The sequence below is a fragment of the Ovis aries genome, chromosome 17 (assembly GCF_016772045.2).
Source record: "Ovis aries strain OAR_USU_Benz2616 breed Rambouillet chromosome 17, ARS-UI_Ramb_v3.0, whole genome shotgun sequence".
NCBI classification, from domain to species: Eukaryota; Metazoa; Chordata; class Mammalia; order Artiodactyla; family Bovidae; genus Ovis; species Ovis aries.
This window is the reverse complement of record NC_056070.1, coordinates 69308666-69332359: the sequence shown is the minus strand read 5'-3', so window position 1 is coordinate 69332359 and position 23694 is coordinate 69308666. Positions and strand designations below refer to the sequence as shown.

The following is a 23694-nucleotide window of genomic DNA, read 5'->3' as shown; positions in this document are numbered from 1 at the left end:
TTTACGGGCACCACCATGCACTTCTCAGAGATGATTCTGGCGGGACATGTGGATTTATGCTAGTACGGGAAAGGCTTCTGGACCCAGGGACTAAGGTGCCAGGGCTGGCTCCGCCACCGACCCTGGTGGTCTGTGAGTAAGCATGTCCTCTCATCGGCCATAGGGCTGATGCTCCTTGCTTTCACCTAGCACATGCTGCGTGTGAAGCTGTGTACTAGGCTCTGGGGGTGCAGACTTGGTTCTGTCTTCCCAGGACCTGGAGCACAGCAGGCCAGGAGGTACCCGTGTGGTCTGATGATGAGGATCAAATAAGATAACTGGATTAGGAGCATGTGTAAGCAACACTGCTGACCAGGGATCAGGAAACCCAGGTCCTACTCTTCATGGGCCCCTAACTAACCCTGTGACCTTGAGAAATTTGCTTAATCTTTCTAAGCCTCAGTTTCCCTTACATATAAACTAAGGCAGCCTTAATGAATGAAGTTGAAGAGCTCTTCTGCTTCTAACATACTGAGACTGCCCTTGGAGTATACGAAAAGGGCTTTGAGAAGTTTTTTCCCCCTGGGTTGGGAAGATCCCCTGGAGAAGGAAATGGCAACCCACTCCAGTACTCTTGCCTGGAAAATCCCATGGACGGAGGAGCCTACTGGGCTATAGTACATGGGGTTGCAAAGAATTGGACAGGACTGAGCGACTTCACTTTCTTTTTCCTTCTGTCAGGTACCTCATAAGTGCAAGGGGTCGTCAGGGCACAGCCCACAGAGGCCAAAGCTTGCAGCATGCTCTGTTTCTCTTATGAGAGAACCTCTCTTTGTCAGACCAGTGGCCCTCATGTCTTCGGGAGTGCAGTCAAATCAAAGAATGCTTTGGTCTGTCTGGCTCTTTGGTCTGCACAGTGCTTTCTTTCTCATTGCCTTGCAATGATCCTAATAGGAGCAGTGGGATCTCAGGAGGGTAAGTGTTATTTTGCCCTGTTTACAGACAGGGAAACCTAAGCTGAACAAGCAAGGAAACTGTGCCTGGAAGCCAGGGTTCTGCCTTTCCAATTTTTTCCATCTTACCAAAGCTGGTCGCCTCTGTGTGGCTGCTCCTCCCTCTTCCTGTCCCAGACTTAGGACTTTCAGTCCAGCTCCAAATGTCTATACTTCTCCTAGTGGGTTTCTCAAGTTGTTTTTGTTGGCTTTTTTCTTTCTTTCTTTAAAAAAAAAATTTATTTGACTGTGTTGAGTCTTAATTATGGCGTGTGGGATCTAGTTCCCTGAGTAGGGATCAGGCCTGGGCCCCCTGCATTGGGAGCACGGAGTTCCAGCCACTGGACCACCAGGGAAGTCCTGTTTTTGTTGTTGAGTTGTTATAAGGGATGGCACACTTCCTATCCCAGGTCCTCCACACATAGCACCTCACGCAAGATGAGGCAGGAGCAGCTGGATGCTAAGGGAGCCCAGGAACATAGAATGGAGAACTCTTGTTCCTCCTCTGCCCTCTGGGCCCTGGATTCTGTGTGTCCAGAAGCGGTCCTTCCTAGGCAGCCACATTTGGAGGATGATTCCCTCTCTGTCTTGATTTCAAAAAAGGAGAACCTAAATTTGGGAGATCCTGGGTTCAGGACACCAGCAGACTGGCTTCAGGCCCTGGCTCCGTCACTTTCTAGCCATGTGACCTCTCTGAGTCTGCAAATGAGCCAGATGGTGGCATTGGGAGTGGGAACTGGCCCCATGCGAGCTATGGTTATGAGTACTAAGGAGATGATGTTGGTCAAGTGCCCAGCAGTGTCTACCACCAAGTAAGGGTTCCATGGTACATGGTGGCTCTTATAATTCTAGTGTGAATTATCCTCTAAGGTTTACTTCAGGCCTTTGGCCTAATGGTGAGAGAACAAGGCAGCCTGGGTTTGAAGATCCACATTCCTCCTTGTGCTCTGCCTACATATCCTTGGACCCTGGGGGTAAGACGGGAGCCAGTCCCACTCAGCTTGTGGTCTGGAGCTTTCTGACCTGCCAGGGCAGGTTGGGAATCCCCCAGTCAGTTCCTCATTGAGTCATCTGGAACAGGGCTGCAGGTGACCCTGACTCTGAGGCCCCTGATGCGAGGGCCTTGTCTTCTCTTTGGCATGAAGATAAAGCGGAAGTGAGAACAGAGGTGGGTCTCCTGAAAGATTCAATTCAAAGCATGCAGTCGTAGGGCTGCCTGGGGCCTCTGCACTCTTGGGTGGAGATAGTCACTTGGGGAAGGAGTCGGAGGGTGCTTCATAATGCCACCACCCTCCTGTGCTCCCTGTGGACTTTCACCCTGGGCTCCCTGTCCTGCCCCTCAGTGACCCGCTCTGTCCCCCTAGCACAGTCACTTGATCATGCCACTTCGCAGGAGTGCCTGCATGGTGGACCAGGCTTTCACCAAGACCACCGTGTTTAACTCCGTGAGATGTAGCTATTATCATCATCATCTCCATTTTACAGCGGTAGATCCCAGATCCCAGAGTGGTGAAGTGACTTGCCAAGCATCACACAGCATATGGCTCTGAGTTCAGGGAGTTCCAAGCTCCCTGGGAAGAGGGCTTGCACCCACCCAGCCGAGTAGAGAGCAGTCAGTGCCAGAGCTGAGTGACAGAGCAGAAGGGCCTGGGTACACTTCCCAGAGCTGTCCTCTGCTCCCCTTGGACGGTGCATAGTTACTGGCTTGCTGAAAAACCTGAGTTTCTACATCTGCCCAAGGGTGGGGTGGAGGTGATAATTAGAGGACCTATTTCATATGCTTGTTGTCAGGATTCAATGAAATAATCTAAGTGCTGAGCACCATGTCTGGTCCATAGCAAGTGCCTGGTAAGGGTTCTAACAGACATTCAATTATGTTAATTGAATATAGAATTATAACGTTGTAAAAGGCCATCATCAAACACATCTGGGCTCAGCCCTGTGCTGGGCTTCAAGGAAGATCCATCGCTGGACTCAGGCCGGGGAGGGAGTGCCCTTCATCAAGCGCTCTCTGTGCTCGTGCTTTTCCCCTCTGATTTCAAGGCAGAGGATAGTATTCCCATCTCACTGGGGAGAAAGCTGAAACTTAGAGCACCCGAGGTCACAGAGCCACTGAACCTGTCAACATATGTTTATTGAGCACCAGCTAGGCACCACCCAGGCCTGGAGAAGGGAATGGCAACCCACTCCAGTACTCTTGCCTGGAGAATCCCCTGGACAGAGGAGCCTGGTGGGCTGCAGTCCTTGCGGTCGCAAAGAGCCGGACAGACTGAGCGGCTAACACAGGCCCCCAGGCTCTGTTCTAGAGTCAGGACACACTGGGGAGAGTGGTTGGCAGAGTCCCTGCCCCCAAGAGCACACCTCGTGGAATGCTGCCTCAGCAAGCGGTACGGGACAGTTGGGTGGAGAAGCCAGACTCGCTCCACTGGACTGCTCACATTCTCCAAGCACACCAGGCTCTTTTCCATTAATGTGTGCTTTCTCATCCTGGGTCTTCTGCCTGTTGTGCTGTTTCCCCTTTCTCAGTCTGGCTGCTTCCTGTCACCCTTGAAGGATCATCCCAGCAAGTCAGCTCCCTTCAAGGTTTTCTCTGAACACCTGCACCCCCACCTGGGGCCTTCTTGCAGTCTCGTAGTGCCTTCCACCCTCCTCGCTTCTGTGATAGCACCTCTGTATGGCTTGTTATTTACTCCCGCATCTGTCTCCCCTGCCAGATTGACCTCCTCAAGGGCAGGACCTGCGTTTTATTCAGCTTTGTAGATTCAGGGCCTGGAGCACAGGCTCTGGAGAGATGTGTGTGGAATGTAATGCGGTGCTGATTGTGTTCTGTTCCTTCAGTGGCAGGAAGGACTTTGTAGAGATGAGAGGCTGTTCTGAATGAGGCCTCGGGAAACAAGTGGGACTGAATTGGAGTCGGGGTAGGGGTGAGGGTGGGCGGCTTAGAGAGAGGGCCGTCTAGAAATAGGGCTGGGGGGTGTGCAGAGGGACTAGGAAGGCCTGGGAGCCACGGCCTGAAGTTCTGTTGAACAAGGTGGGCAGTAGGGAGCCTTGCAGGAATCTTGGCAGAGATAAACAGAGAGTCAAGACTAAATTGATAAGATCTATCGATCAAATTTAGCAGTTTTGTAAGGATGGGTGAGGGGGGCTGTGCATGAGTCATGGTGCCCACAGAGATTGTGACCCGAGGACCCAGTTGCCAGTGGGGGTTTCAAGTAATACTCTGCCCGATAGGGGTGGGGGCTTGGAGAAGGGATGTCTCCAGTTGAGGATAGTCTCCATTTTTGTTGTTGTTTAGTTGCTCAGTTGTGTCTGACTCTTTGCGACCCCATGGACTGTAGCCTGCCAGGCTCCTCTGTCCATGGGATTTCCCAGGCAAGAGTACTGGAGTGGGGTGCCAGTTCTCCAGGAGAGCTTCCTGACCCGGGGTGAAACCCACATCTCCTGCCCTGGCAGGTGGATTCTTTACTGCTGAGCCACCAGGGAATACCGAATAGTCTCCATACCTCTCCGCATTGGTCAGAGAGAGCTGCCCTGGGGGGTTTTGCTCTGATCTGTGCCTTTCCCTAGCTGAGTGGGAGTCGGGGGAGGGGGATTCCTTGCTTTTTTGGAGCCAGCAAGGCTGGTGCTTAAAGGAACCATTTCTTGCCCCTGACAACAAGGGGGGTGGCGCTGTGCCGAGTGGAGAGTTGGGCAGAGGCCCAGGGCACCGAGGCCAGAGAAGGGTGGAGAGAACCTGTTTACCATTGTGCACTGACCCAGGGCTGGAAGGAGCAAAGCCAGGGAATTCCCTGTGGGAAAGGGAGGCAGGCCCAGACCTAGCTTGCGCGGGTGTTGGGGAAGAGTGAAGCAAGCAGGACTCTTTCGCCTAGACAGGGAGCCCTCGACTGCCCTGCCTCCAAGCGGGGGCTGCCAGGCCGCAGGAGGGAGCACCAGGCTGCTGCAGACCACCCTGCTTCCCCACACTGACTCCTAGCGCGACCTCGGGCAGACCGCGTGCCCTTCAGTTCCTAGGCCTCCCTAGCTGTCTGGGGACTCACTCCAGAACCTCACAGGCCTCCCAGCCCTGACTGTTGGCCATCTGTAGATCACCAGCCCACCCTCTCCTGCCTTCTCGTTTCCTATCAGGGGTGATTATGGAGCTGGCATAAAGGCTATTTATACTTTTAGTCATTACCACCACTTGGGTTAATGAACTCCAGAGGTTGTTACTCAGTGTGCAAAGTAGGTCAGCCTTTTTGTTTAGCCTCACTCCTTCCAGCTCTGGGTGGGAGAGGGGAGTTCCCCCACCCTTGTCCCTGGATCTGTGATTGCGCATCCACTTCCCAGTTTTCCACACTTGCATCTTGCTCACTCTTGCCGTCTCGGCACAGGGAGCAGTGGTGTCTCCTGGGGGGTGAGGGAAGAGGAAGGGAATGTGATAGGTGCTGAGGCCCTGCTACATGGGGATCACCTTATACTCATTGGATGGCTTAGTGCTCAGTTGGCATCTCTACTTCCAGGCTGTGTAACCTTGGACAGATTACTCAGCTGTGCTAAACTTTAGTTTTCGTGTCTGTTAAGTGGAGATGATAAAGGCTGCTTCCTTGGGGAACTGTGCGCCTGTGTAGTGCTTGGCAGAAGTGGTGCAGAATGGGTGCTGGAAGTGTGCCAGCTCTTCCTGTCTCATGTGGTCTCTACTGCTGCCCTCCGAAGGGGGGCCTTGCCCCCATGTTACAGGTGGAGATCTGGAAGCTCACAGAGTGGCGGAGCTGGGTCGGAAGCCAAGAGTTACAGTCCGTGTATCACTGAGTAAACGGCTTAATCTCTTGGGGTCTCCATTGCTTCGTGGGTAAAATGGGGATAGTCCTGCCCTGCTGTGTGTGTGTGTGTAGACCAGTCAGATGAGAAGAGGGATGGGAAAGTGTTAGGCAAGCTGCAAATACTGGTCACCTTAGACCTACCATTAGCTGGCCACCCACCAGGCTGGGTCCTTATACACATGTATTCTTCATTTAGACCTTATGTGTGTGGTCACACTTGAAGATGAAGTTGAGACTTCAAGGTCTGTCTCCCAGGTGGAGGAGCTGGAATGGACCCTCGGTTGGTTAGCTTCAAGGTCCCCACTCTTTTTACTGTCTCCCACACTCCACATGGCTTTCCTAACGGTTGAGATGAGAATTCATCCCGAGGTCTCGACCTTGGGCTTTATGCTTGGGCTGTTTCTTTTTCTTTGGGTTGGTTTGGAGAGGGAGGCTTAGCGGAGGGGGGTTACATTGGTTCCTTGGGACCAGGTTTTATCTGACACCTTTGGATAAAGGGGTCATGGGCACAGGCGCCACACCTGGCTGAGTCTGCCAGCCAGAGGGGCTGATGGCGCTCTTGGGTGGAAAGTGCATGGCTGGAGGGACAAGGCGGAGAGAGCCTGGGCCTCAGGTAGCCTTGGGAGCTGGTCTTGTCCATCTCGTCTCTTGGAAGTCTTCAGCTTCTGGGTTTGGGGAGAAGGTTGGGAGGCTGGTGTCAGCGGGCTGTCACTGCTGCCTTGGGCCACAGCACAGCATGGCTAAGCTTAGCTCAGCTGAGAGCCCAACAGAATCGGGGCTCAGTCACCCTCTGGCTGCATGTTTCTGTCTCTGTGCCTCCTTCCCCAGGAGGGGGTGGTCAAGGGTGTGCTTGTGAGCTTTGCCCATCCAGCATATTGGCCTTGCTGAGCTTTGTTGGGATCGGGCAGGCCACTCACTGGGACAGTCAGAGCACTGGAGGAAGGCTTAGACTGTCTCCAGGGGGTTGAGGGCCAGAGATAGAGCCCCACACTGGCATCTGGAGAGCGGCCTGATTTCCTCCCAGTCTTCCCAGGGGAGGGAGGAGCAGCACAGGAGTCACTGGGGCAAAGGGGAGCTCTGGTTTGCCACTTAATAGCTTTCTGACTTTGCCCAAGTCATACGATCTCTCTGATTGGGTCAGGTTTCTCATGGGTCCAATGGAAATAGTAATTAATCTCTGAGGCTCTCACTGGGCTACGAGGGGCACAAATACAGTTGCTGTAGGCAGCAGTGGCTTGTAGCCCTGAAGGCAATAGATGAAAGGAATGATGTCATGGAGAAAACCAGGCAGGCATCTGTTGGTATCCATCAGGTACACAACGGGAGTTACATAGCTCAAGACCCAGTCCGGTTAGGGAGGGACAGGGCTGAGCAACATGACCAAGTTGTAATGAGCTGCTCATTTCACATCACATCTTGATTCATTGGTGATTTAGTGCTGGAATCGATTTTAGGGGATTGTGACCAGCATAAAAATAAAAAAGAAGTAGGAAGTAGGATAGAATAATACAAAAATTGAACTGAAAATATCAGGTGCTTTAGTACATGTAGGAGTAAATTGTTTCATAAAATGCATTTTGGTTATGTGTGTGTGTGTATAGTCTCAGTACAAAATGTATTTCATACTGTGAGTTTCAGTTTAAAAACTTGGAGAAATGGTGTTGTAAGTAGTCAAGATGAAGGTCTTCAGGTTGGAAGACAGCTAATGAGATCTGGGCAGGCACAGCAGCTGTGTGGAGGCTAAGGGCTTGACTTTGGGGTTCAGAGCATGCACTGTGGAGTGAGGCAAGCCTGGGTTTGCATGGCCTTGGGGGCTTCCCTGGTGGCTCAGAGGTAAAGAACCTGCCTGCCAAGCAGAAGACGTTCAATCCCTGGGTCAGGAAGAGCCCCTGAAGAAGGAAATGGCAACCCACTCCATTATTCTTGCCTGGGAAATCCCATGGACAGAGGAGCTTGGCAGGCTATAGTCATGGGGTCACGAAAGAGTCAGACACGACTGAGACTAAACGACAACAACATGGCCTTGAGCAAGGCACTTAACTTGACTAAGACTTGGGTTCTACTTTAGGAAGATGGAGAGAGTGTTATGGTTGGGTTATTATGAAAGATACATGAAAATAACACATGTATATATATGTGTGTGTGTATATATATATTAGTATTTTAAGTAATATATAAATATTTTGAAAGATGTTGGTAAGTAGTAAATGATGTAAAAATGGTAACTACTGTTGCTGCTGTTATTGTTGAAGTTGTCATTTTTATTATGTTGGGCCACAAAAGTGTTGCTGTGACTTGGAGAGGGGAGAAGAAAAGGCATTCCAGGTAGGGGTAGGTGAGTGATGAGGGAGAATTGCATTTGTCTAGTATGAGGCTGATCTGGCTGAGAATTGTGCAGCCTTAGAAGGGGGTGTTACGGTAGACAGAAGGTACCAGAAAGCTTAACAGTATGGCTTCAGCAATGAGGGTGACTTCACCTGGAGATGATGAAGGCCCAGCCCTGAGGAGTTCCACTAGAGACTGTCCTCATTAGACTCTTCTGGTTGCGGAGACTCCTTCAGGCCACCTTAAGGACGGAGGAGTTTTCTGCCAGGGTGAGTGACACTCAGGCCGGAAGCATCCCTATGGGCTGTTTGGTCCCTTAAGTTGGCCATTTGGTCGGTCTCCCTGTCACTGGAAACTGGCTCACACTCTCCCCCTATTATTAGGAGGGAGCCACCTCAGGGCCTCCACACCATCATGTCATCTGCAGAGATGCCCAGACCCCAGTCCACATCACGGCTCCTTTCTGGGCATCTTTTGAGGGTCAGTTCACAAGGCAGGCCATCCAGTTGTATAGCAAACAGGCTCAGAGAGGGCAAGAGGGCAGAAGGAATTTCTGTATCAGACAGCAGTCTGATCAGATGCCTTCTGAGATCCTGACCCACCAGACTGGATGTGAACCTTCTGATTTTTAAGAAAATGGGTAGTGTGTAGCCATTCAGAAGCACATTCTGTATATGGAGAGAAGTTCACTGTAGTTAGAAGGTGAAGTGCTGAGTGCCGGGTCCAGCAGGTGTTGGACTCCTTTGCTGTTGGAGGAGAGGCCACTCAAATGACCGTCTTTCTTCCAAAATTTCTCAATTTAAGGTTTTGAAAATAAAAATAGATCTTTCAGTGAACATGTACATTTAAAGTGGTAGTGGGTTTTTTGTTTGTTTCTGAGATGATCTTACCAAATCAATGGTGTAGTGTAAAATCAGTAGTGCCTTAGAATCCAGGAAATACGGTAGTTTGTTTTGTACCCGTTTGAAATTCCGGTTTGAGGTTTGATGCTGGGTCTTTGAAACTGCAAAAGGTGTTATCTGGCATCATTTAAAAGAACACTGAGCTTGAACCTGTTCCCCTGTGTATTTGTAGTTGGGAGACTGGGTATCTGTGAGGCCCTGCTATCAGATCTTATCAACAGAGACAGACTAGAGGGTCAGGGTGTCAGATGGGTATGTATTTAATCATATGGGAATTCTCTGGAAACTGGTAATCTCAGGCAAAAGCCTTGCCCTCTTATGAGCCTCCATTTTCTCTTCTGCTCAGTGGGGCAATTGGATCAGATAGCCACATTCATAGCTGCCAGAACTTCCTGTTGACTCCCTGTGGCTACCTCCTTTAGTTTAGATAACTAGAAGGCTCATTCCCTGACATGTGTGAGTGAGTGCTGTCTGATGGGAGGTGACCTGGCCTGTGATGCTGGGCCTTTGATTTGGGCTCCCTGGGCTGGGGGCTGCCTGGAGATGTGCGTACATTTCTTTGTAGATTACATGATCTAAAGTGTGGTCTCTGCTTTTCTCCTGAGGGGAGGGATAGGAAGGAGCCTGTCCTTGTGCCCCGGTTCTGCCTCCAGGTGGTGAGAGGGTGGGCGGGTGGCCTGTGTGGAAGGGCTGTCTTCTCTCCTCGCCTGATCAGCACCAGCGCTGCTCTCAGGCCTGTGCAGTTCTCCAGATAAAAAACCGAAGAGGGCCTGCCCTTTTGTGTCTGGGAGCTCTGCTCTGCCAGGGCCCCTCCCACTGCTCGTCCAACCAGTAAAAGCTCTAGCAGAGCATTTCCTTCCTGTAGAAAGAGAATCAGAGACTCAAGGCCTGGGCCAAACCCTGGCCCCGCTGTGTCCTGTTCCTGAGAGCCTCCACCCTGTGCTGCGTTCTGGGAGGTCAGGCAGTGCTGAGTGCAGGCCCTTGGCTACGATCTGACTTGGATTTGAGTCTAGGTTTTTCCACTGATTTGCTGTTTGACTCTAAGCAGTATACTCTTCCTGGGTATCTTACCTCGCAATAATGCCAGTATTTTTTAATTGGAAAAGAAGGGGGAGATGCACAAGAAAGAAATTTAAAAGATCCATAGTCTACGGCTTTAAAAATAATTCTGAGAGTGTGTATGTGTGTGCAGAGAAGGACACATGCACGTTGTTCTCATTCTTACCAGTGTTGCTCTGTAGGCTGAATACAGGAAGCACACGTAGAGTACACAGCCTTTAAACGCTAGTCTTCAAAACTAAAAATAAAATAAAATGCTAGTCGTCTTCTCTTTGCCCCATGGTTATGTGAACTCAGGAACTTCCAGGGACTCCCTCCTTGGAAAGAGCTCACTCACTCAAAGCACTCTCTAAGCCAGGGGTCTTGCCCAGCCTGCCGCAGCTGCTTCGGTGCTGCCCAGGGTAGGTCTCCAAGCTGAGGTGTTTCCCCACCAGCTCTTGTGGGCATTCAGAGCCTGTAGAATGTCAGTGCCGTGAGGGCTGGGACTTGTTCTAGTCACACGACTGTTCCCCACAGTTTACCCGGAGGCCCTGGCCCTAGAGCTCCACCTACACAGCTGTGACAGCGGTTCTGTGAGTGGGTGAGCAAATTCGAGTGGTGTCTGATGGGGCTTTGAAGTGTATTTTGAATTTGGATAGGCAGAGACAACTTGGAGTGTGTTCCAGTCCCCACAAAGGGACTGGCATGAGCAAAGGCTGAGAGGGGGCCAGGGCCAGGGCGTAACTGGGGAAACCATGAGTAACTAGTTTTGTTAGAATGCCGAGGTGAGCGCGGTATCCCTGTACTTGTCTGACTAGTTTTCCGTCCAGCTCTGTACCGTGCATGCTGGTTCTCTGAAGAGGCTTGTTTATCGGCACAGAGCCAGGGTGGGAATGCTGTGCTTTGGTGCACAGGTGCAGGCACTGGGGCCCCTGGTCCCTTGACACATGGGGGAGTGAGCGCTTGAACCTACTGTCTCTCCAGCCTGTGCCTTCTAGGGAGGGCGCTGTGTTCCCTCCCGTCTGTGTTAGAGGGTTCGTGAGTTAGCCCCGTAGGGAACGGCGGGATGAGGGGCGGGGGAGGGACGGGGACTGACCAGGCTGGTACCTGGGACCTCAGCCAGGGCCTTTGCTTCTCTCGGCACCTCTGACAGGCCCTGCCCTCTGCTCCACAGGCTGGAGGAAGTCCCCCTGGAGGTGCTGAGGCAGAGGGAGTCCAAGTGGCTGGACATGCTCAACAACTGGGACAAGTGGATGGCCAAGAAGCACAAAAAGGTGAGGGACCTGGCCGTAGGCCTGGGGCTGGACGTCGCAGTGGGGGTTACACGGGCTGAAGAGGCAGGGGCTGCATCACTCGAAGGAGCAGGAGGGCCTCCAGCCGCCCAGTGTCCCCCCACCGGCTAGGAAATACGGACAGAAGCTGATCCTTCCAGATGACTTCAGACTGGCGCAGAATTCTTTCCTGAGTCACACTTCAAAGCCGCTCTCAGCTGAAGGCCCTTCAGGCACCTTTCCTCCAGCCCTCCTGGGGCAAGTCTTTACTACTGCCTACCACCTAGGGGAGGACTTGATATGCTAATAGTGGCTAATGTATGTTGACACGGTGTGCTGGGCACTTAGCTGGGTCATCCTTATAGCACCCCAGTGAGGTTGGTGGTGGTGGTATCCCCACTTATGACTGACGGCAGAGTCAAAGTTTGAACCCAGGAGTCTAACTTTAGTGCCTGCACGCTTTGCCACCACAATAAGGGGCCTTCTTTACCCTCTAGATTAATTTGATGAGTTCCCTCTTGTCCCCTAGCCAAAGCAAAAAGAAGGAAAAGTGACTTCACAGTTTAATGGTCTCATAAAAATGAACATGCCAGTGGTCCTTTTCTGGTGGGCTGTATTTAGGTGCCAGCTCTGCCACACTGTAGGCGCATCCTTGTCCACCGCACATGTGCTGATACCCTTGCTCACCTTGGCAGGGTCTGCTTACTCCCTGGCTGAGCGGAGGCCTGTCTGCAGTCCCACAGCTGGGGTCTCTCTGCACAAGTCCCCAGCGCACAGTGACCCCCTGGGCTGCATTGTCAGCTGACATGCTGGTCTGGCCCAGGCTGGCACAGCCACTGCAGGGCTTAGCAGAAACCCAGGGCCAAAGGTCACATTTGGGCTTAGGTTCGGCCACGCAGCCCCAGCTCTCCATGCCCATGGCTAGCAGAGTGACTTCGGGCGATCCCTTCACTCCCCCAGCCTCAGTTTCCCTGCTCAAGTGGGAATGAGCGTCCTGTTGCAAGCCTCTTCCTGTAAAGCCCTGTGCCCGTGGGAGGAGAGGTGCACCCAGACCGGGGCTCTTTCTTACTGTTCTATGTGAACTTTGGGGCTTTCAGTTTTGGCTTATTAGAAAAATTTCACTTAAAAAAATACTTTTTTAAGGCAGTTGTTGCCCAGCTGCTTCCTGCCTGACTCTGGGGTCTGTTTTCCTGCTTCCTCAGCCCTTGGGCCTTTACCCTGAGCTTCAGCTCCTCTCACTGTCTGCGGAGGTGACTCGTGGCTGGCAGGGAGATAGCATTCTCCACCACCACCACCACCCACCCACCCCCGGCCTCCTCGCAGATGGGGATTCCAGAGGGGAGCCGTGGGGAGCTCCTCTCCGCAGAGCAGCCAGCATCACTTCCTCTTCCCCTTTGCTTCCCTGGCACTGCGGTTAGAAACCAGGGCTACCCGCCCAGCCAGGGCCACCAGAGGAGACTGCACTCCACCCTCCCCAGGGACCCTAGTGCATGGCTTGTCTCCTGCCACTATGGCCCCCGAGCTCTCACTGCCTTGCCATGCCAGCTGGGTCGGGAGGTGGTGGCACAGGAAGGCCACACCTGCACCCAGAAGTGGATCCAGACCCCCACCCCCTGCACTGATCCTGAGTCCCCAGGACCCGGCCAGGCCCTGCAGAGAGACGGTGCTGGTTGGAATGCTGTCTTCCTCTGTCAGGCTCTGCTTAAAGGTTGCCCTGTCCTCCTTGAGCTGAGCAGGCTAGGTGTGGCTTCTCTCAGTTGTCATCAGAACTCTCCTTTCCCAAGGCCTTACCTCAGATAATGGCAATTCCTGTGCTTTCTGTTTGCTGAGCACTCTCTCCGGCTTTACCCTTGCTCATCCCCACCTCTGCCTCTCCCTAAGAGGTTATCATCTCCAGCACCCCGAGCTGAGGAGGATGCCAGAGGCCAGAGGGGGAAGGTTAGTCTCTCAGTCGTGTCTGACTCTTTGTGACCCCATGGACTGTAGCCCGCCAGGCTCCTCTGTCCATGGGATTTCCCAGGCAAGAATACTGGAGTGGTTGCCATTTCCTCCTCCAGGAGATCTTCCTGACCTAGGGATCGAACCCAAATCTCCTGTATTGCAAGCAGATTCTTTACCACTGAGCCACCAAGGAAGCTGGTTGTATTCCCAGCTCTCCATCCCCGCCTCCCAACCTTGGGCCTGGGTGAGGCTGGGCTGCTCTGAGAGCTTAGTGGACTGAAGGTATTCCTGGACTCTTCTCGGTCCTGAGCAGACCAAGGGTGATGGGGCTGCAATGATATGTGGGGGCCAGCTCAGCTGAGCTTGGCCCTGGGGAGCCTGAAGGGCCTGTGGTTCCAGGTCATGTGTACCCCTTCGCCAAAGCCCGCCCAGACCACGTGGCTTTCTTCAGGAGACCCCGGTCCCACAGCAGCGGGAAAGTGTCCATGGAGGCAGGCCAGTCCCTTCTGCTCCCTTCCTCTCCCCACTTTGCAGGCAGTCCCAGAAGCGCAGCTTGGCTCCTCTGACCAGCCACTCTGCTCTTCCCCCACTGCCCTCAGCCTGCCTGTCTGTCTCCTTCCTGGTTCTTGACTCCCTCTGACCCTTGGAAAGTTTTCTCTTGTTTATGCTGGTCATTAGGAAGCCCGGGCCTCCTGTGCTCCCTCCTCGGAGAGCCTCCCAGGGGACTCTTTCAGGGGGTTTCCAGATAAGGGGACTCAGGAGTGAGCCCAGGGCCTCTGAGTTCAGGTGTCCTCCCGGGATTGGAGGGGCAGAGAGGAAGCCATCATTTATTAACATCGACCGTGTCAGGTGCCGTGCTAGGCATGTGCCCCTGCACCACTACTGATAGAATCCTAGTTGTTACTATTTTGATCTTACAGTTGGTGAGAGGTGATGGGCTGAGGTCAGCGCTGGATTCAAACTCATCATCCAGGCACCGCCCACTTCCCACTGCCCTGTGCTCTCATCTCCACCCCAGGCCAGGCTGCTCGGTGCAGGGGCCGAGGGCAGTGTCACTGGAGAGTCCTCTGTCCTCTTTCCAGAGGAATGGTGCCTCTGCCCTCAGTCTCCTTGACCCTTGGCCTTGAGGTCAAGGATGATCAGGGCACCTGCCTTCGAGCCTCACTCTGCCCTCAAGTCCAGAGGAAGCTCATCTCCTCACGTGACTTGGAGAGGCCTGAGAAGTGAGCACCCAGGGCTCGGTCCTCCAGCCTGTGTGGTGTGGCTGGAAGTTGGCGTGATCCCTGATGGAATGACCTTAATATTGTCCCAACTCTGCGCCTCAGTTTCTCCATCTGTGAAGCGTGATGCTTTCTCAAGCCGGGTTTGGCCGTGGAAGCCTTTTTTCTGTTGAAGAGAACAAGCGTATGCATTGAGCACTAGCTCTGGGTCGTGAGCTCCCCAGACACTTCCTCCCTCCCCGCTCCCAGCCCGTGATGGGGAAGGCCGGCGCCAGTGTAGCCTGGGATCAGGACTCACACCCAGACCAGTTGCCTCCACCCTGGTCTGGAAATCGTGAGAGCTCAGGGTCAGGGAGAACAGAAGAGAGGGGATTCTTGACCAAACAAAGGGGGAGCCATTCTGATCAGCTCCTGTCTTCTTCCTGAATTCTGCTGAGATCTTTCCTCTCTAGGCTGGATGTATCTTGCCACACAGCTGCTTAAACACTCCCATGAAAGCACCCAGGACACGTCTCTGGACACATTCCGAGTCATCTTGTGAGCTGCTTTCCCTGTGGCTGAGCCATGTTCCACATCGTGCAGATCCCTTCCTGGTGACATCCCAGGGGCTCCTCTAACTTGTTTGGTTCCATTTGGATTCAGAAAATGGAGATGGAGATTCATAATCCTGTGTGGACTTGAAGAACCCCTGTGTGTCACTAGGCCAAGGAACCGGGGCCGCTGCCCTCACCTGCTGGCAGCAGACCCGGTGCGGTGTTGGAGCAACAGAGTGGAGTCCGCTTTCCCCCCGTTCAGCTCTTGCCCCCGTGCTCCCTGGAGGCCTGATGAGCACTAGCCTCTGGGGGCTGGGGAGGGGGCAGCGGGCAGCCTGGCTGGATGCACAGGTATGGCCTCCCTTTGACTTCCAGATCCGGCTGCGGTGCCAGAAAGGCATCCCACCTTCTCTGCGGGGCCGCGCTTGGCAGTACCTGTCAGGAGGCAAGGTGAAGCTGCAGCAGAACCCTGGAAAGTTCGACGTGAGTTGCCCTTCTTTCCCCTGCCCTCCCTTCCTCGTCTCTGGACATCTTCTGGGGGGCGGTGATCTCTGTGCTCAGGGGACCTCTTCCCTCCAGAGCCGACTGCCAGGCCTGGTCAGTCTGTGACTCTGGGGCCTCTGCTCATCTGAGGCGCCAGCCCTGAGCAGGCCTCAGTGGGGTAGACAGATTGGCAGCCCCCCAGATTTGCTCTCTTGGACTTGGTGGGCTACCTCTCAGCTCTTGGTTATTGGGAGGGACACTCAGAGCCCTTCCCTGACCACCTGGGGCTTGAGCTCTGGGTCTTCGGGGGCTGCCCAGCAGGGTCCCAGGACCCTAACACCTTTTGACTTCCTATTCTCTACTTTCTCTTGCCTCATCCAAGCCAGCTAGACAGGATTCACCCATGTTGCTTATGGGCTTGTCTGTTCCGGGGGTGGCAGAGCCAAACCAGTGTCCTTAGAGTTCAGAAGCCAGTCAGGGGTCAGACGGGATACGCTCTGACAGCCATGCCTTCCCTTCCCACTGCTCCCCACCCCAGATTGCCAAGGTGAAGAACACCCCTCCATTCATGAGGCTTCTTGGGTTCCCCCTGGCCCGGGCTGCTCCTCTAGCCTGCTCCTCTAGGGAACTCGGGGAGTCAGTTGGCTTTCCCGAGGTTGCCCCAGCTCACCTGCCAGACTTGGCCCCAGGCCTCAGGGCACCTCCCAGGCTCTTGGGACTGATGATAGGCAGTGAGAGAGCTGTCAGTCAGCAGCTCCCTGTTGACAAAATTCATGCTTCAGTGAACAGCCCTCTCCCGCCAAACCTGTTCCTGGAGCTGCTGCTGTAGACCGGAGGTGGGGAGGGTGGCCCAGGGGACAGGGGTTGTTGGAGTGTCTGGCTGAGGGCAGGCCTGAATCAGGGATCGGGCTGTCCCACAGAGCACCGACATCATGCCCACTCAGGCAGCCTCTTGGCTCCAGAGTCTTCCTCCCTGTGGCTACATCACTTCCATGTCAGGGGGCTGCCTTCTGGCAGAGTGGGAGGCTCAGGGGTGGGGTGGGAGCGCCACCAAGGCCCTAGGTTACCTTCAGCCGCCAGAGCATAGCCTGCGAGCCAAGGGAACTTGGGGGCCCGGTCAGCCTCCTGGTTGCACAGTTAGCAGACGTGAGTGCCTCTGATGAGCAGCGGAGTGCAGAGCTCTCTGTGCTGTGTGTGTCTGGGGAGTGGTGCGTCCCGAGAGGGGCTGGCCGCCTCTGTGGGGTCTGAAGGTTGCTTGTGGGAGGAGTAGACTGGCCCAGAAAGCCCTTCATGATGTTTTGAAGCTTAGTGGCGGGGCCCCGAAGTGGTCCTGGGGCCCAGAAGAGTGGTTTGTGAGCACAGCAGGAGGGACACTGCCTGCCTGTGGGGTGGAGGAAGTGGACGGGGAGAGAAGCTGCCTCCGGCTGCTGGGGCAAGAGGCCAGAGGCAGGGGCGCCACAAGGGTGCAGCAATCCTGCCCCTGCAGGCCTGCGCTGACCCCAGCCTCCGCCGTCAGCACAGGCTCCACACCCCAGCAGCTCCTCCTCCTCTGCGTGGCCTCTTCTTCCTCAGGCAGGACAGGACCTTCCAGTCTTTTTCTTCCCTGGTTTTCTTCTCCAGTTTCCCTTCATGATGACGCCAGCACCTGCAGACTCTGTGGGGGCTGTGATAACTGCGTCGCCCCCAGCGGCCCCTACCTGCCTTGGACTGTCGGCCCCCTTTCTCCCTGCAGGCCCTCGGCTGCACCTTTCCCTTTCTGAGGGGTGGTGACTCTGTGTGGCTGAGTGCCGTGGGCTGCTGGGGAACCCCATGAGTGTGCTCTAGGAACCTTGGGTTCCCAGGTCCGTGCCTCAGTGGGGCCTTCAGGAGAACTTGTGGCCCTCCTTTCCTTCCTGACAGAAGCAGGCCTGCACTGTACTCAAGAAAGTGTCTCGGGTCAGGACAGCACCCTGACCTGCAGGTGCCTAGGGCACTTGCAGCCCTCCTGGGGGGCTGCACGTGCACAGCTTGTGTGCGCACGTCTGTGGCTGTGCACCCGCCCCAGGGCCTACTGTCCAGCCCTGGGCCCTCCCTCCAGCCTCCAGCCTCCAACAGTGCATCAGCTTTTTGTCTCAGTGTTCACCTTCTTGTATCAAGTTACCTGACACCCCAGGGTCCTTATTTCAATCCTGGGATACCCCCACTGAGGAGGCACAGAGGGAAAGGGACTTGGGTGAAGTCACCTGTCGGGCAGGGGCCTGGGCCTATGCCCACTGATGTGTTTGCTGTGGCCCCAGCCTTCCTCCTGGGGCCCTCCTTGCGCTGCCCAACACGCAGACAACGAGGGCTCTGTCTGCTTCCCTGCTCAGCCCTCCAGGCATCCTTTCCACTGAGTTGTCTCTTTCTTTTTTGAAAGCTGAGGTTATGAACTTACATAAAGTAAAGTGCACAGATCTTAAGCACACAGTTCAGAGAATTTGGACAAATGATACATACCCCTGTAACCAACAAGCAAATAAGAAAGGACATTTCAAGTAATTGAGAAAGGATCTTTTTTTGTGTAGTAGCTTTGTTTTCATAAATGGAAGTCATGCAGAAATGTTCACGGAAGTTCAAAGGAAAGAGAAAAACTTTGCTGAAACCCCAGCAGCCAGAGACGGCTCTGGGGCCAATGGTGTGACAGATGTCCTGTCACTGCTCAGTGCAGCAGAACGCGCGCGCACACACGCACACGCGCACACACGCTTCCTGAGTAGGAATAGGTGGCTCCACTTGCACAGGGCGGCGGGTAGCACAGGAGCTGGGGTGACAGCTCCGAGTCAGCCTGGCTTCCAGACCCAGCCGCATCATTTTTCTAGCCACAAGGCATCAGGCAAGTGGCTTTTCTTTGACCCTCAGTTCCTCACCTGTGAACAGTGTAACAATAGGACCTGTCCTTGAGGGGCTGAGGAGAACAGTCGGCAAGGCCCACATGTGCCATCTCAAGTGGTGCTCAGGATGGTCCTCCCAGGTGGGAGTCGTTGCTTCCAAGTTGCCTTCCATCTTCGGGGGTAACAAGGTGTTTGAGTCCTGAATGAAGTGCCTGGAGGTTATCTCAAGCCACAGCTATGTCAGGCACTCTTACCCACGTGGGTCTTCCTCCTGGAGCCTAGGTAGCCCCTCAGGGTTTCCAGGACCCTGCTCCGCTCATCTCTGCCCCGCCCAAACTTCCTGACTTGTCCTCAGGGAGGCCCAGTCAGGATGGGATCAGGTGGACATTGTCCCTGGTGATGGGGCTTCCTCCACAACCTGGGACAGTGATATCCTCCCAGCCATCCTAACTCCTAAGAGATGCTCTTGACCTTGCTTCCAGGAGCTGGACATGTCCCCTGGGGACCCCAAGTGGCTGGATGTGATTGAGCGTGACCTGCACCGGCAGTTCCCTTTCCACGAGATGTTTGTGTCCCGGGGGGGCCACGGGTGAGCAGGCTGGGCCTTGTGGGCTGCCCCTTTCCCTCAGAGAGAGGAGGTAGAATGGATCTGGCAGGATGCTGGGGGTCCCGGAAGCTGGAGGGTCCTGACTGCACTGTTAGTTCCCTCTTTGGTTTGAGTCTGATGGGTCCTCTTAGGTCTGGGGCGCTTCATCCTGTACTTCCCAGAGAGCTAGGCTCGCCTGGCCTGGCCTTCCTCTGGAAACAGGAAGATGCATAAGATTGAGTGGGGAGAAATAAGGCTGGAGAAAGCTGGGTGGGTACAAGGTATGCAGGAGAGGAGAGACGTGGCGGCCAGGCCAGGACCAAGACAGACCTGGGATGGGGCTGGCCTAGCCGAGGGGCCACACGCCCTGCCCCAGCCCTGCTCCCTGCTTTCTTTTTGAGCCTCTGCCCTCACCTGTCAAAGGAGGGTACAGGGGCTGCAGTGGGGGACTGACCCCTGGTGACCCCAGTCTGCAGGGAAGTGCAGCCTCTGAGTCAGGTCTGGCCCACTGGGGCACAGGTGAGGCCTGTGGGTGGCCGAGTCCACCCGTCAGCCCTTCCCCACTCGCCTCTCCGCAGCCAGCAGGACCTGTTCCGGGTGCTGAAAGCCTACACGCTTTACCGACCCGAGGAGGGCTACTGCCAGGCCCAGGCGCCCATCGCCGCCGTGCTGCTCATGCACATGCCGGCTGAGGTACCCCCAGGCCGCGGGCGGGCGGGCGGGCGGCTGGGGAGCACCCAGCAGCCAGGCCTCACGCCTCTCCTCCCCACAGCAAGCCTTCTGGTGCCTGGTGCAGATCTGTGAGAAGTACCTGCCCGGCTACTACAGTGAGAAGCTGGTGAGTGCTTGCCAGCCTGGCCCTGGCCTGAGACCCGGCCCAGACCTGACACCTTTGTGGCCTCTCCAGACCTTAACGCAGCCGTCCTGCGCCCGTGGAAGTCCGTCCTGGCCTCCCACTTCCACCCTCCCTCCACCTCTGCCTCACTGTGGCTGTTCCTCCAGGCACCATGCTCCTCTGCCTTGGCCTTCCAGTAGGCTTAATCCTCCACCCCTTCCTTCTTCTGATAACTCTTCTTTCCCCTCAGCTTTCAGCCCATGACCCATGAGCGTTCCCTGACCTGACAGGCGGGACCTCTGGCACACGACCCCCAGGGTCTTGTTCCTGCTGTGCCCTTAGGGGGCACAACCCCCTCCCTCCCTCTACGCCCTCAGACCATGATGCTTCTGTGGTTCGTGTCTGTCTGCCTCTCTGCACGGCACGCTCAGAGAGTGGGACTAGCTGTGTCTGGTGTGCTTATCATTGCACCCGGCACCTAGCAGGAGCTTGGCACCCTATGGTGTGAGCCGCCTGAGGAGCCCAGGGGCGGCTGCCACGGGCCCTCAGTCACGGCCCGGTGGCTTCCCTGTCCCCCCAGGAGGCCATCCAGCTGGACGGGGAGATCCTTTTCTCGCTGCTGCAGAAGGTGTCTCCCGTGGCCCATAAGCACCTCAGCCAGCAGAAGATCGACCCGCTGCTCTACATGACCGAGTGGTTCATGTGCGCCTTCTCGCGCACCTTGCCCTGGAGCTCCGTGCTGCGTGTCTGGGACATGTTCTTCTGTGAAGGTACTGGGCTGGGCTTGGGGCAGCACCCCTGCCACCAGTCCAGTTCACGGGGGGCCTCTGTTTGCAGAGAAACTCCCCAGAGCAGCCCCCACTGCCTGCACTCACTGCCTGCCCCCCGCAGGAGTCAAGATCATCTTCCGGGTGGGCTTGGTGCTGCTGAAGCAGGCGCTGGGCTCCCCCGAGAAGGTCCGAGGCTGCCAAGGCCAGTACGAGACCATGGAGCGGCTGCGGAGCCTCAGCCCCAAGGTCATGCAGGAGGCCTTCCTGGTCCAGGAGGTACGGCCACCCCTGCCCCTCACCCCCGGAGGGAGGGGGAGACTGAGGGCCCTGGTGGGGGCCTGCGGCCTTGTGCTCAGCAGCCCTGGACGGTGCGGAGAGACTTCGTCCTTTTGTCTGAACAAGGAGAGGGGCACAGAGAGGCCCAGATCCACCTAGAGGAATGCGAGTAGGTGCGGCCCCCACCCATCACAGTCTTGGCTTTATTTTCCCGTCTTTCTCTCTTGTGGATCTTTGTCTCTGGGGGCTGTAGTGAGGTGATACACAGGTAGACAGGAGGACTCGTGGCTTTCTCCTCTGAGGCGGTGGGCCTTGAGGGCCTGGCTCACCTGGCAGTCACTCTGGGGCCTGTGACCACCGTCCTGTGGTCAGCCCGCATGGCCCGGGATGGGGGGTGGAAGGGGACAGCTCTTCCTGATGCCCCCCACCTTTGCTGCCCCACAGGTGGTGGAGCTGCCAGTGACGGAGCGCCAGATTGAGCGTGAGCACCTCATCCAGCTGCGGCGCTGGCAGGAGACGCGGGGGGAGCTGCAGTGCCCGTCCCCGCCCAGGCTGCACGGCGCCAAGGCCATCCTGGAGGCAGAGCCAGGCCCGCGACCCAGCCTGCAGCCCTCACCGTCCATCCGCCTGCCCCTGGACGCCCCCCTTTCTGGCTCCAAAGGCAAGTCCAAGGCATCCAAGCAGGTCCAGAAGGAGCCACGGGAGCCGGCGAGAGAGAGTGGGCAGCAGGGCTGGCCCCCCACCCGGAGTCAAGCCAAGGCGGAGGCCGCTGCGGGAGATGCATCTCCCCCACAGGATGCGCCTGCGCAGGACCCAGCCCCCCAGGACTCAGCCCACCACCGCTCCCGGGAGAGCCTGACGTCCCAGGAGAGTGAGGACACCTACTTGTAACCCTGGCAGCTCAGGCCCCTGGGCTGGGGTCTCCACACACCACACGGTTCACCGACTGACTGACACTCTAGGGCCCGCCCACCCTCCGAGGGCCCGCTGCCTGGCCCCGCATGGCAGAGGGTCTGGCTGGCCCAGCACAGATTCTGCCTGAGTCTCCTTATTTATTTTCTCCAGAGTGGAGCTCGGGCCGGCCCAGCTAGGGCAGGTGGAAGTGCGGGCCTATGGGTGGGGCCTCACCCAGCCCCTCCTGGGGGGATGCTCCCCAGGGCTGGGGCGCAGATGTGGTGGGCAGGGGTGGGGGTTCTTTGTGTAAAATAGAAACATGATTTTGTACAGAAATAAACAGGCTTGTGTAGAGAGCTGGTGTGTAGCTTGGGACTGGGAAGGGGGTGCCACCCCTAGGGCTCAGCATCTCTCCACACCCTACAGAGGCCCTCATCCCGGCCCGTTTCCCCTACTTCATCCCCCCTGGCCCATGGCCACCCATGGCCACCGCCTGCCAAGGGTGAGGGTCACCAGGGCTAAGGCAGAGCAGGGCCTGCTCCCCAGGCCTTGATCCCTGCCCTTCACAGAGGGGAGGGGCTCCATAAGTCCTTCCGGAGTGCTCCTCCAGGGGTTGGCCTGGATGCCACTTTGGACCCCAGTAAGAGACTTGTTCTGGGCCGGGTGCTGGTGCCAAGGGCGGGTGGTTGTGAAGAACTGCCCTCCCATGCTTAGCCTAGGCCTCCATCCAAGTTAGAGGGGTGCAGGGCGAAGTCTGAATGTGTGATACGAGGCGCCCGCTGGCCGCTTACCGAGGTGAGCACATGCCAGGCTGGGCTGGCTGACTGACGACTGGGTGGGCTTCATCCCTATCCCCATTTTACAGAGGAGGAAGCAGAGGAACTGAGTGGGAGAGGTGAAATTGATGCAGATTGGGACCCAGAGCCCCTCGCTACCACTCCCAACTAGGGTGACCTGACTCCGCACTGAGGACCCAGGCAGGCAGTGTGGTGACCAGCAAGGGTGAGAACAGGGTGTCCCTGGGAGAGGCCCCCCTTCTGCTGAGGAAGCAGCTTTTCCAGTCAAACAATAGTGGCTGTTCCTGGCAGGCCACCAGGCTGGGCCGGGCTGGGTTGGGGGTGCGGGGGGAGAGGGAGGGAGGAGCAGAGCCACCCTGGGAGCATTTAGGCATCACAGGGCTGCGGCCTTGGCCTGGGACGCCCTGTTCTGGTAGAACCAGGGATACTGAGGCTAAGGAGGTCAAGGGTCACAGGAACTTTTCAGGGCAAACCGCCTACTTCTTACCTGCTGCTCTCCCTGTGGCTTCCTGTGCCACTTGCCCCTGAGATGAGGGCTCGGCCTCAGAGGACACTCCCCTCCCCCGGCCTTCCAAGGGACTAGCCAGGATGCAGTGGCTGCGGTGTTCCATGGGGACCCACTGAGCCAGAGAGTCTGGGAGGGCAGGTGCTGCCCCCTCCTCCATCTGCCTACCGTAAAGGCTGCCGAGCGGGCAGAAGGCCTGCTCGGACCTGTTGGGTCCATCAGACCCGAGTCCTGCTCTAACCTGTTTGATTCAGAGCCTTGGCAGTGGGACTTGAGGATGCTCGGACCAGGCAAGGGCCCCTGGAGCACGTTCTGTCCTGCTGCAGGGCCAGCCTCCATGTGCTCGTGCCTGTGCGCGCCGGGGTCTTCGCAGGCCTGAGGACGCCTAAGCGGAGCCCAGCCCTGATGTGGAAACGAGCCCAGGTTGGCACTCACCAGCCTCAGATCTGGGGCGACTGCCAGTGCTGGGGGCCTCCTTGGGCATGAGGCAAGTTCAGGTGTGCCCAGGCCACGTCAGTCCTGCTCACGACTGCAGCCTTGTCTCGGCAGAGAACCTGAGGATCCACTGAGCCCCAGATGCATGGCCCTGTTCCCCCAAAGGTTGGGCTTTGGGCATTTCTGGCCCAAACAAGTGTTCAGCCTGGTGGCCTTCAGCCCCCTCCCCACCACATGCTGCTCCGAGAATGGCTGGGGCCCTCC

The 23694-nt window shown here is 56.1% G+C and overlaps 1 protein-coding gene across 2 annotated transcripts in view; it reads left to right on the top strand.

Annotated features, from left to right (window-relative positions):
* The window catches only part of TBC1D10A (TBC1 domain family member 10A), a 28723-nt gene extending 6674 nt beyond the window's left edge, over nt 1-22049 (top strand). The window contains exons 2-9 of one of the 2 annotated variants that reach the window (XM_027956762.2): nt 11210-11309; nt 15376-15483; nt 18815-18921; nt 19497-19611; nt 19691-19756; nt 20334-20523; nt 20645-20799; nt 21244-22049. In XM_027956762.2, the coding sequence (XP_027812563.1) occupies nt 11210-11309; nt 15376-15483; nt 18815-18921; nt 19497-19611; nt 19691-19756; nt 20334-20523; nt 20645-20799; nt 21244-21690 (1288 nt within the window). In that variant the 3' untranslated portion in view covers nt 21691-22049. Of the gene's footprint in view, nt 1-11188; nt 11310-15375; nt 15484-18814; nt 18922-19496; nt 19612-19690; nt 19757-20333; nt 20524-20644; nt 20800-21243 lie in introns of both variants that reach the window. The other variant, XM_042234818.1, reaches the window with a different exon arrangement.
* Nucleotides 22050-23694: the final 1645 nt, after the last annotated feature.